Raw genomic sequence first — 13,851 nt, 5'->3', positions numbered from 1 at the left:
CAGACCGCACAGAATACAGCAGCCAGACTGATATTTGGAAAATCAAAATTTGAAAGTGCCAAACCCCTTCGTGACAAATTGCATTGGCTTCCCACCAAGGAACGTATTGCCTTCAAGGTTTGCACTCTGGTCCACAAGATTATTTTCGGCGAAGTTCCTGGATACATGTTGAATCTCATAAATCTACCACCCAGAAATAGTACCAGCCTTTCCCGAACTTACTTAAATTTGCATTATCCAGACTGCAATGGACTTAGATACAAATCAACTTATGCATCCAGCTTTTCTTACATAAGTACACAACTGTGGAACGCTCTGCCCCAAACCGTGAGATCTATCCATAACCATCTTAACTTCAGGAAATTACTGAAAACCAACTTGTTTAAGAAGGCCTACCCCCCTGACCCAAGTTAACTTTCTACTTCCTGCGACACAGCAAAACTATGGACCGTATTGGACTTCTATCACCACCCCCTCTTTATTTCTTTGTTGCCTTATACTTATGTTCCTTACATGCTTACTACTGTATTGTGTATTTGTATTTTACTGAACCGGAGTCTGCCTCTTCAGTATTGTGTAAGCCACATTGAGCCTGCATCTGAGCGGGAAAATGTGGGATATAAATGTGTTAAATAAATAAATATTAATGGCAATCTCTGTAATCTGTCATTTTATTTCATTTATAGGAGTTTTCCCCTCTTCAAAAATGCTTTAAATTCAGTATACCACAAATCTCTTTTTTTCCCTGCATAAGTACTGCCTTGTAGTAGAGAGATGCATATTCCCTTAAAAGCTCTCTTCCCACTTCCCAGTGCCAATAAAACCTGGCAACTGTAGTTGTATTGATTTTTACCGTAGGTTTGTCCTCAGTTTGTTAACCGGTTCAGATTTCCAGCTCAGATACAATCTGCCACTTCTCATGGTCATTATTTCACTGGCTGAAGTCCATTATTACAGGATAAAACACATCTTAATTGCACTCACGGATTTAAAAAAAAAAAATCATTATTTCTTTGATCTTTTCAGCTTTCCATTGTATTATTTCCATCTATTTGCTTCCAAATGAGTTTCTTTCCGATGGTCAAACTTTAAAAAATAAAGACAGAACCAGCAAACAAGCAAAACATTGTTGGATAGAGATTTGGATTTTAGATTTAATTCCTTACTTTTCTCCCTTAAGCACACCTGTTTCTTGTAAACTTCAATTTCGTTGACTAGGAAGCAATAAGTTCAGTGCTCATAGGGTTGGTCCTTTGAGCATATTTCTCAGCTGAAATAACTCAGCCACTTCTCCCATGTTTTACAATATACCTGAAGACAACAAGAACAACCCACTGATTTTGCCGCCTAGAATTTCTTTGCCCCTGCACTGTGGAACTCTCTGCTGCAATATCTTAGACTAGAAAAGTCTTGTGCCTCTTTCAGAACCGCGTTGAAAACATACTTATGTCACATGGCATTTGACAACCAGTGATCCTGCAACTGGGACGCCTGAGTTAGGGAGATGTGGGTGGCAATCTTTGAGTGAATGATCTCCTGATACTACTTGATGTGTGTGTTGTCCTGCCCTATCGAAGAATGGCGTTCCTTTTCCAAAAATATTTATTTTTTTAAGCTTGTGATTTAAGTAAACCACCTCGACTCGTGTACGAAAGAGGCAGTATTTTAAAATAATAAACGATAAATGATGCATGTGAACTGAAAACCAGAACCAGAGTACAGAGCAACATTTTACAGTCCCAAACAGGACGCTTATAAAACTGCCCCAGTATATAAATACATAGGGATAAATATTCAGCAGCCCAGCGTTATGCCTGGATACTCAATGCCAGGCCATGCCCAGGCACTGGCATTCAATGTTTGGGTTTATGTGACTGCCTATCCTTTACCCAGTTAATTGCGATATTCAGCACTTAACTGCCTAAGCAGAACCAGACAAAGATATGACTATATTTTATATGGTCTAATTTGTCTGGTTAATTTAGGCTGTTAAGTGCTGAATATCTGTATAAGTGCCGACTCCGCTCCTGGATTGCCCACAAAATAGCCAGTTTTCAGTTAGCACTAGATTCTGTAACTGGCGCCTAAAAAATCAGCGCATAAAAATACACTTGGCGCTATTCTAGAAACCTCACCTAAAGTTAGGTGTGGTTTATAGAATATGCATAGCGCCTGTCCCCGTGACTAAAATTGAGGCGCAACCATTTACACCAACTAAAATTACACTGGCTCCCACTAAAAGACCGAATTACGTTCAAAACCTGTACCCTGGTTCATTAAATTATTCATGGCGAGGCCCCGATATATATGTTTGACCTCATAGACTTACCAGCAAGGAACACAAAAAGATCTTCACGTACTTTTTTGTACCTCCACTATCCCAACTGCAAAGGACTCAAATATAAATCGATTTATGCATCTAGCTTCTCCTACGCCTGTACGCAAGCATGGAATGCATTACCAAGAGCCATAAAAGCAACGCAAGATTTGGTAACATTCCGGAAACTACTAAAGACCAACCTGTTTAATAAGACTTATCACAAAGGTCCTTCGTAATTGAATCGACACCAAAACTTCTACCTGAACAAGTTATCTTTGATCTCTATTGGTTCACTATACTCAACCATGATATTTGTTTACTATAATCAAAATGTCTTTATTGAATGTTTCATACTACCCACGTTCTCTTACACCTGAAATGATTTATATACCTTTTATCTCTAATTTATGTTATATTTCTCTACTTTAAATGCAATAATATTCTGTATCTCTCCTTTTGGTAATGGCACCTGCCATTAAGGCATAATGTAAGCCACATTGAGCCTGCAAAGAGGTGGGAAAATGTGGGATACAAATGCAATAAATAAATAAAAAACCTGGTGTAAATGCCCGCACCTAATTTAGGCACAGATCAGGTGTATTCTATAACATGGCGTGTAATTTTTAGAAACACCCAGAACTCCCCCTTGCCGCTCCCATGGCCACGCCCCCCTCTATGTTCTGTGCATTAGAATTTACAAGCACCACTTTACAGACTACACTTAGAAAGTTGTGTGAATAAATCTTAGTGCCAATTAGTGCCGATAATTGCTTGTTAGTGGCCAATTATCGGTGCTGATTAGCTTGTTAAGCAATTAAGTTGTGCGCACAAATCGGCTACATGTGCTGATTTGCACGTGCAGCTTTAGTCATTGTTTATAGAATCTGGGGGTTAGTTCTGATATTCAGTGGTACTAACCAGGGCCGTCGAGAGGGGAGGCAAAATTCTCCAGGGCCCGGCCTCCAAGGGGTGCCCAGCGCCTGCACGGTGCTAACATGGCTCTCCTGCTCCTGTGCAACACAGAGCAGAGTTATTGTGCTATTGCATTAATTCTGCTCTGCTGGCCACAGGTCCTTCTTCCTGCCACATCACGTCTCCTTTGTGAAGTACTTCCTGTTTGGATGTGGCAAGAAGAAGGACCTGTGCAGTGCAGCAGAGCGGAGCAGGAGAGGAGACAAGTAAGCAGGCCCAGAGGAGGGGCATGAGCGGGCCTGGAAGGGGGGCGGGCCCAGAGGGGAGTTTGCCCTGAGCCCGGCTTTGTTTCTCGGCAGCCTTGGCACTAACCATTTCAGCGCCACTGACTATCAATGGACAGCCTCACACAGGTGATTTAGTCAGTCAGGAGGCTCTCCTGCCCAGTTGAATCGCTTTGAATATCGACCCTATAAAAATAGGTGCTTGAATAACATACTGCCTGATTCTATATAGTGTACCTAGCGTTCCTTGCCAAAACCTAAGCATATTCCATTACAATGCGCCTGACCTAACTGGCTTAATAAGCTAATCAGCTTTGATAACAGCACTTAACAAGTAATAATGAACACTAATTAGCAATAAATAGAATTTATGCGCACAACTCTCTACGTGCATTCAGTAATAAACAGCACCTGGTTGGGGAAATAGGCATTTTGTGGGCGTTCGAAAATGTACATGCACAGTTATAGACTATGGCCCTGTGTGTGTAAATCTACATGCAAGGATTTACACCACGTTTTCGCTAGCGCTGGGATATCAGCTATATATAAATCTAGCCACCAATTATAGAATACACTTAGGCGGAACTTTTACCATGTGGATTTTTTAGGTGTCTTATATAGAATCTGGCTCATAATACCCACTTTTATGTGACATACATGTAGGTGTCCCCAGGGGCCAGAGAATGGGTGGAATGGGGCAGAATTGGAACTTACATGTGGAAGGAGAAAGAATAGGATTAGGAAACTAAGGACAGCGCTGGATGGACTTCTATGGTTTGTGTCCCACACACGTGTGGATTTGGGAACTAAGGCCAATGCTGGACAGATTTTTATGGTCTACATCCCGCAAATGGCAAAAGATCAAGTATACACACTGTGTATCACTTTGTTATCATATGATATGAGTGTGATGTGCATCTCAAGGGGGAGGGGAAAACATCTTAATGTTGAGATTAGCAGGTTAAATAGTGTTAGCAATACTTTTGATTATAAAATATTGTCCCAAGACTACATCATATTTAACTACCTATATGTGATTGGCATGATGGCAAATTATGCACAGAGTGGCAGGTGCAGCTTCGTCTTTGTTGGGCAGAAGACTGAATGGACCGTGCAAGTCATTATCTGCTATCATTTACTGTGCCAATGTGTGTTTACTGGAGCTGGTTCTGGGCACCTATGTTGCCTTTGTAAAAGAGGACATTATCCAAAGGCATTTACTCAGGGCCGCCGAGGGGGGGGGGGGGGGCAAAATTCCCCAGGCCCGGGCCTCCAAGGGGGGCCTGGTGCCAGGGTCTCTATCTCTCTCCTACTCCTGACAGGACGCGAGTGATCACGTCTCGACAACAGCAGGAGAGAGAAAACTCTGGTGCCGGGCCCCCCTTGGAAGCTGGGGAAGACCCGGAGGAGCAGACACTGCAGGTCTTCCTCCAGCGCTGCTTTCTGCCCATTGCTTGCTGAGCAGCTGCTTTTCCTCTCAGGCACGCATGCTCGGTTTTGAAACCGAGCATGCCCTGAGAGGAAAAGCAGCCGCAGGGGCAGGCAATCAGTAGAGTCAGCGTTGGAGGAAGATGTCTCCTGCTGGCAGGGCCTCGGGATCCCTGCCAGCCAAGGTATTTGAATTGCAGCAGCAATCCGGGGAGGGCGGCAGCAGCGACAATCATGGGGGGGGGGGGGGGGGGTGGCCTGGGCTCGGTAGCAGTGACCCTGCCCCAGGCCTGGTTCAGTCTCTCGGCAGCCCTGCATTTACCCAAGTGAAAATTCAGTTTTCAAAGGGATTTAAGATTTACCACTGGGCTGAAAATTCTAAAGTCAGGCTGCCGAGTTTCACAGAGCAGCCAGATTTAATCAGAGAGAAAATAGGTATTATGGGGACACAGAGATGTCTGGGAAGGAAAGTGCATGCTGGGATTTGATTTTCAAATACCTAGGATTTATTTCTCAAATGGACCCTGCTCGCACTTAAAAGAGGCACAACATCCATGGATATCTTTGCGTCCATGGACCTTGCAGAAGCACATTTTCGAAAGAGACAACCAACCATCTTGTTTCCCCTTTAAAATTAACTTGAAGGTCTGCGAATACCTTGCTGAATAACTACTCCCCATCTGTGCATGTACACAACTGAAAAGCCAACAAAAGTGAAATGAATAAGCTTACATGTGGTAGCTTGTGTTATTGTGTGATATCAATGCAATTCCCCATGACAACAGTTTACTCAACGGGATTAGTTTTGGGGCACAGCACGATTTATGGTAATTCAGCATGTCACACTCTTTCCAAATGCAACTTAAAATTAAATCAGCATTGCATATGTAAAATAAAACAAGACGCTTACATTCAGATACCTTTAAGGTAAGCTTGATCCGAGGTCTTAAGCAAGGGATTTCTATTGTGCTTTACAAAGAGCTAAGGTTAGAAAAATGGTGAAAAATATCCTCCATGTTCAGAGCTGCTGTTTTCATGGTGTAATATAAACCAATGTACAATATCTTTTGAATTTATTTCTAGCAGTATTTTACTATTAACAGGTAGTATACAAAATAACTTCCCAAAGGATGTACCTCTAGTCATTCCAGCAGCACATCCTACATTAATGTACAGTGAACTGGGTTTAACTTAGTCAGCCTCCCATATTTGCTTATAATACAAAGTTACAAAGATTAGATGTTCTCAACCCAGTCCTTGGGACACACCCAGGCAGTCTTCAAGATATCCACCATGATTATGCATGAGATAAATTTGTATGCCCTGCCTCTAACGTTGGTGTTAAAGAGAGACCAGAGAATGCCCTCCATTGTATGCAGATCTATTTCATCATGGGAATCCTGAAAACCTGACTGGTTGGATGTGTCTCGGGGACCAAGTTGAGAACTATGACTCCAGATTAACCTTCTATTGCTGACTGCACATACTGCTCCACCATCCAAAAAACAGAAGGCATAAAGGTGAGTAGAAATGTAGGAAAGTATTTTACATATTGTCCTGCAGTCTTTCCATATAGTCTCTAAGTTCCCTTGAATCTCCAAGATTCATATCTTGGCACACCCACTTAATATTATCCTCATTGCCAAATATAACCGAGTTGGTATAGGGACCTCCATCCTCTGGCAAAATGGTAGTAAAGGAAGTAAACTTTACTCGCTTCCTTTTAGAAGGGTTCAAGGGCTCACTTTTCACTTCCATTTCATAAACATAATCAGAAGGTCGAAGAATTTGACTGTGCAGGCTCTTCTGAGAGCTTCCATTAAGGAGGAAGTTACTCTCTTCGAACTGCATGCCTCTGTCAATCATGGTAGTACACTCGTCAGATGGGAGGGATATGTCAACTGGGTTTTCCAAGAGTTCCACCTCATTTCCTAGCCACACCCAGTCATGAGAGTGAGGAATGTTTCCATGCTCAGGGATGGGAAACCTTTTGTGTCTATATTTCCAAGCAAATGCCACACAGTTAATTAAGAAGACTAAAATTGCTAAACAGAAAACGCACAGGAGGGCATACATGCCAATCTCCAAGTCTGACAAGCCCCTGGAGGTAAATATAAAGTTATTCTCACTACCTTGCTCTGGTAAACCTACTTGTGTGGGGAAGCTTGTGAAGGCAGCTGGGATACTTTGAAGCTGACCATCATCCTGGGTATCTCCCTCAATGGGAGAGTTAAAAGTTGTGCTCTTATTGGTACTGTTTTCATGACTGATCACAGATGTTCCATGCTTGGACCATTCTTGACCAGTTATTTCTCGTTCTTCTGTCTTTTCAACAGAGTTGCTGAAATGGATTTTGAGATCACCATCTATGCTATCGAGGTCAATGGTATTTTCTTTATGGTCAAAATCCTTTTTGTCAAATTTGACTTTAATGCTCCCATTTCCAACAGCCAAGCTACTCCTTCGCTTAGTCTTCTGGCATGCTTCACTTATCACCAGCTCGGCTTTAATTAGAGGCCCTTGTCCTTCGCCTTCTGCAACTACAATCGGCCAATTTGTTTGAGAACTTTGATGAGCAGATACTACCATTTCATCAAGTGAAGAGACGATGATTGCAAAATCTTTAGATTCATAGATATCTAACGGTGTCACCGAGCCATCACTGAACAAGATCCAGGCACTGATTACTGCTTCCTGTAAAACAAAGAGAGACATAATAAGACATCTTAACATAGACTGTACATCTTAGAGGTTTCCAGGTGAGTTTAGTGAGTTATTTTTTGTTCTGAAAGCATTTTTAATGCCTGATGGTTTAAGAAGAGGGCAATAGGGGTCATTTTACTAAGCTGCGGTACAAAGTGGCCTTGCCCAGGTTTTTCTCATGTGCAAAAGTCATTTTTACCACATCAATTAAATGGCTGATTTTCCCATTTTGGAGCACTGATCAATACCTATTTTGTAGGTGGTAAGAACTCATGCACTAGACCTGTGCTAACCAGTTAGAATGTGGCAATGTAGCTGCGCTGAGTAGCGCAGGAATGCCCACTCTTCCCCCCCCCTCCCCCCGACTTGCCCCCTCTAACAAAAAGTAAAAAATATTTTTTTTAGTGAATGGTTAGCACACACTGATTTAGAACTTACCATAGGATTCCTAAGTGCATCCCACAGTAAGCCATTTTAAGCTGAGGTAAGTGTGTAATAGTGGTTACCGCAGCTTATTTAAAGGGCCCCATACTGACCAAATTGTTGACCTGGGATATTCCATGTGGGATCTTGTGTACATTTTGAAAGACCCCAAAAGATCTATGATGATCTAGATTCCCCCAATAATTCAGTTTCTAGAATGAAGGTGAAAACAAAGGTGTGTGAGATATGATAAATGTGCCATACTCAGTTTTCTATAAAGGAAAGGAGGCACTTTAGAAAACAGGCTTCAGACAGGTGTCATAGGGGGTTGTTTACTAAAGCTTAGCTCAAGTTATCTGCAGCAGGGCCCATAGGAATAAAATGAGCCCTGCTGCAGATAACTTGAGCTAAGCTTTAGTAAACAACCCCTTAAGACACCTGTCTGAAGCCTGTTCTATAAAATGCCTCCTTTCCTTTATAGCTTAAACTATTGTGGGAGACTACCTTGAAACAGATAGCGAAACATAGATCTATGTCGGTGATTACTAGTCTCCACCACGTATCATGGAAAATAGCTGATAAGCAGATAAGCTAAGTATTGCTTTGTGAATATGTATGACATGTATAACAGAAGCATTTGACCTGTGCATAACAGAAGGAAAATTAAGAATAAGAATGATTGTGAAAGTATGAAAATTGAAAAATATATATATCAAAAAATGTAAGTCTAAGATACTATGGGATTGATGAGGATTACGGTACCACCTCTAAAAGTATGCTTGGCTCATGAAGAAATATTTAGCCAATTAGGAGGTGGACGCGTTGATCTGACAGATCCTATTATGACTTTCTGATCATCTGGACCTGGGTAATATAGAGGTTAAGTAAATTGAGAAGTTGAGCATACGGAGAACGATCGATTGAAAGCGCCCTTCATTATTTAAAGTTACATGAGTGCCTTATTGCTGTTTGTAATACTCAGTACTGTGACATACCACATCACATTATCTTTGTGAAAGATACATTTGTGGTGGAATTCAATTACATGATACTACACCAACCTACTCATAACATAGGACAAATCTATAACTTCAGCAATAGACCTGGGCAGGGCATTTCCCAAAAGTAAATGCCCTCAGTTGCAGGAGTTGAAAGTCTAAGGACAAGCAGAATGTTATTAACCCAAACAGCATATTAACTGACTGTACATGAAGTCTTGAGAGAATTACTGCTACCATGTAGAAAATAACATTTGTCTTGCTTTCTAAGGATTTTTTTTTCCAGTGATAGTCTTCAAACAGAAGCAGCAGATGTGAAGAAATCAGTTAAACTAGCATTACTAAGATATTCATAACTTCTGTTCCAGACGATCAAAGTCCTTGGAACAAAACAGAACATTCTATTTAGATACTCAACAAATACACAGAAGGCATATAAAACAAAATCACTTTTTAATCATATTCTAGCCGTCAAAATACTTGAATTTTAAGTACTCAGGCATGCATGGAACTTTACAACAAAAGAAACTAGGGCCCTGTGGAGGTCTATTCTATAAAGGGTGTCACCCTCCTATTTGCTAAAGCTTAGCTCCAGTTATCTGCAGCAGGGCCCATAGGAATAAAATGGGCCCTGCTGCAGATAACTGGAGCTAAGCTTTAGTAAACAACCCCATTGGACACCTGTCTGAAGCCTGTTCTATAAAGTGCCTCCTTTGCTTTATAGAAAACTGGCTTAGCAGTGCAAATATGCACTTAAAATTTAGGCATGACTACTTACAATAGTCATAGAGCTAGATTAAATGCTCACACCTAGATTGCTAAAAATATGCTTTTAAATGACAGTATAGCATTCAGTTTTATACATCTAACTGTGCACCGTAAGTACATAAGTATTGCCATACTGGGAAAGACTAAAGGTCCATCAACCCCAGCATCCTGTTTCCAACAGTGGCCAATCCAGGTCACAAATACCTGGCAAGATCCCAAAAAAGTACAAAATATTTTATACTGCTTATCCAAGAAATTGTGGATTTTCCCCAAGTCAATTTAATAATAGTCTATGGACTTTTCTTTTAGGACGCCATACAAACCTTTTTTAAACTCCGCTAAGCTAACCGCCTTTACCACATTCTCTGGCAACGAATTCCAGAGTTTAATTACACGTTGAGTGAAGAAACATTTTCTCCAGTTCGTTTTAAATTTACTACATTGTAGCTTCATCACATGCCCCCTAGTCCTAGTATTTTTGGAAAGCGTAAACATAATAACATAGTAGATGACGGCAGAAAAAGACCTGCACGGTCCATCCAGTCTGCCCAACAAGACAACTCATGTGTGCTACTTTTGTGTATACCCTACTTTGATTTGTACCTGTGCTCTTCAGGGCACAGACCGTATAAGTCTGCCCAGCACTAGCCCCGCCTCCCAACCACTGGCTCTGGCATAGACCGTATAAGTCTGCCCAGCACTATCCCCGCCTCCCACCACCGGCTCTGGCACAGACCGTATAAGTCTGCCCAGCGCTATCCCTGCCTCCCAACCTCCAGTCCTGCCTCCCACCACTGGCTCTGGCACAGACCGTATAAGTCTGCCCCGCACTATCCCCGCCTCCCAACCTCCAGCCCCGCCTCCCACTACCGGCTCTGCTATCCAATCTCGGTTAAGATGCTTCACATCTACCTGTTCAACTCCACTCATTATTTTATAGACCTCTATCATATCTCCTCTCAGCCGCCTCTTCTACAAGCTGAAGAGCCCTAGCCGCTTCAGCCTCTCCTCATAGGGAAATCGTCCCATCCCCTTTATCATTTTCGTCACCCTTCTCTGTACCTTTTCTAATTCCACTATATCTTTTTTGAGATGCAGCGACCAGAATTGAACACAATATTCGAGGTGCGGTCGCACCATGGAGTGATACAAAGGCATTATAACATCCTCATTTTGTTTCCCATTCCTTTCCTAATAATACCTAACATTCTATTTGCTTTCTTACCCACAGGAGCACACTGAGCAGAAGGTTTCAACGTATCATCAACGACAACACCTAGATCCCTTTCTTAGTCTGTGACTCCTAACTTGGAACCTTGCAGGACATAGCTATAATTCGGGTTCCTCTTTCCCACATGCATCACTTTGCACTTGCTCACATTAAATGTCATCTGCCATTTAGACGCCCAGTCTCCCAAGGTCCTCTTGTAATTCTTCACAATCCTCCTGCGATTTAACGACTTTGAATATCTTTGTGTCATCAGCAAATGGGAGTAACTAGTGAGGTAATTACATTTGCTGATGACACAAAGATATTCAAAGTCGTTAAATCGCAGGAGGATTGTTAAATATGTTAAAAAGCAGCGGTCCCAGCACAGACCCCTGGGAAACCCCACTAACTACCCTTCTCCATTAAGAATACTGACCATTTAACCCTACTCTCTGTTTTCTATCTTTTAACCAGTTTTTCAATCCACAGTAGAACACTACCTCCTATCCCATGACTTTCCAATGTCCTCTGGAATCTTTCATGAGGTACTTTGACAAACGCCTTCTGAAAATCCAGATACACAATATCAACCGGCTCACCTTTATCCACATGTTTGTTCACCCCTTCAAAGAAATGTAGTAGATTGGTGAGGCACGATTTCCCTTCACTAAATCCATGTTGACTTTGTCTCATTAATCCATGCTTTTGAATATGCTCTGTAATTTTGTTCTTTATAATAGTCTCTACCATTTTGTCCGGCACAGACGTCAGACTTGTCAGTCTATAATTTCCTGGATCTCCTCTGGAACCTTTTTTAAAAATCGGTTCCAGAGGAGATCCGCCCATGCTTTCTCCAGACTCCGCCCATGTGTACACCCACTTTCAAACTATGCACTGTGCATTTAGGTTCCATTGTATACAATAATGCATAGCTGGAATATTGGCATTTATATGCTGGTATTTATGCATATGTGCTTGAGGTTCACAAAAGTTTGGTTTTGGTTTCAGCTTCAGAGCAGTAACCGGCCCAAAATCTGCTTTTGGCTTCAGTGCTAAGACTAGACCAAAATCTGGATTGAGCCATTGGGCTGAAACCAAAACTTCTCCCCCTGACCAAAAGCAGGCTTGCATGCCCCCCCCCCCCTTCACCAGACAGAAAGCAGGCCCCCTTCAACTGAAAGTCATCTCCACTGCCCCCCCCCCAACTGATTGTTGCTACCCTCCTAATGCCCATAGACCCTCACCATCCTACCTTAGAAGCCCTGGTGTTCTAGTGGCCTCATTGGGGCAAGAGTGATCCCCACTTGCTCCTGCCCATGCCGGCTCCACAGGTAGGGTTACCATATGGCTCCAGAAAAAGGAGGACGGATTGAGCCAGCCGGGTTTTACTTTCATTGCTTTCCAGCAATGGAAGTAAAACCCGGCTGGCTCAATTACTTCCATTGAAAGCAATGGAAGTAAAACCCGGCTGGCTCAATCCGTCCTCCTTTTTCTGGAGCCATATGGTAACCCTATCCATAGTCAAAATGGCTGCCAGGGAGTTCGCTTCTGCCTGTGGCAGTTCCAATGTCAAAATGGCTGCCAGAACCTCATGAGACTGCCACAGGACGGCTCGGCAGCCATTCTGAACATGAAGACAGCATGGTCAGCAGCAAGAGTGTGGTCTGCTATTGCCCCAATGAGGCAACTAGACCACCAGAGCTTCTATAGTAGGTCTGGGGAGGGCCTACAAGTGATGGGAAGGCAATAACATATGGTCGGGGGGGGGGGGGCTAGGGGGCATGTAGCCTACTTTTGGTCAGAAGGGCATGCTGCCAAATCTGTACGGCAAATTTCTGATGCAGATTTGGTTTTAGCCAAACTGAAACTCCTCATTTCAGTTGCCCTCTAATATATTTTCTAAACACTGATCACCGTGGGCAGAATTAGGCCACAGTATTCAATACTGGGCTGTGATCAGGCACTGGCATTGAATATCAATGGCTTACCGGACTGCGTCAGCCCACTGGCCCTTATGCAGATCTTGGCTGATATTCAGCCAGGACTTGCATAAGATGCAATGGGGCCTATATTCAGACTGCGGGAGATAGCCAGACTGCCTCCCGCTGTTGGCGCTAAGCCTGGATATTCAATGCTGGGCTGTTTCCGATGACCGGCATTGAATATCCAGGTGTTTTTTGGCCAGTTTAAATTTAACCAACCAAACTGATATTCAGCGCTGGCTAGTTAAGTTTATACTGGCCAAAGATATTCCAGCTATTTTGGCAGCCTAATTTGGCCGCCAAACTTAGCCAGTGATGTGCTGAATATTGGCGGATAGCTGGTTATAACGCACGATAAAACCGGCTATCCGCTAAGTGCTAACCGGCAATATTCAATGGGAGACAATCATCTATCTCCCACTGAATACTGCCAGAAAGCCAGTTATGTGCTATTTAACCAGCTAGGAGTCATTCCTGGGAGGTTAAATGGTTTTACATATTGGGCGGAATAACTTAACACTGAGTTCATGCTAATTCATGCATTAAATGAATAGCGGTGAAAGGGGGTGGGAATGGACATAGACTGCCCCATGAAATTAACACATGAGTTAACTGTTGCCTCAGTGGTTCATCCATGTTATTTGCCATGATCTTAGGAAACAATTCTATGAGGCGCTGCCTAAAATTAGGCATCAAGCATGTGTGTAAATGCTGGTATTCAAGTCATACTTGGGCGTATGTGAACACATACACGTGTGTATACCAACAATCTGGCCACGTGCTTTTCTGTAACTATGTGCATCTCATTGATAGTGTGTAATTT

The 13,851-nt window shown here is 42.6% G+C and overlaps 1 protein-coding gene across 1 annotated transcript in view; it reads right to left on the bottom strand.

Annotated features, from left to right (window-relative positions):
* Nucleotides 1–6,136: 6,136 nt before the first annotated feature.
* TMEM132B (transmembrane protein 132B) overlaps nucleotides 6,137–13,851 on the bottom strand; it is a 495,209-nt gene continuing 487,494 nt past the window's right edge. The window contains exon 9 of the mRNA XM_030218391.1: nucleotides 6,137–7,638. Coding sequence (XP_030074251.1) covers nucleotides 6,490–7,638 — 1,149 coding nt within the window. The 3' untranslated portion in view covers nucleotides 6,137–6,489. The remainder of the gene's footprint in view (nucleotides 7,639–13,851) is intronic.

This window comes from Microcaecilia unicolor, chromosome 11 (assembly GCF_901765095.1).
Source record: "Microcaecilia unicolor chromosome 11, aMicUni1.1, whole genome shotgun sequence".
Lineage (NCBI taxonomy): Eukaryota > Metazoa > Chordata > Amphibia > Gymnophiona > Siphonopidae > Microcaecilia > Microcaecilia unicolor.
Note: the sequence above shows the minus strand (reverse complement) of the source record. Positions and strands in the feature narration are given on the sequence as shown.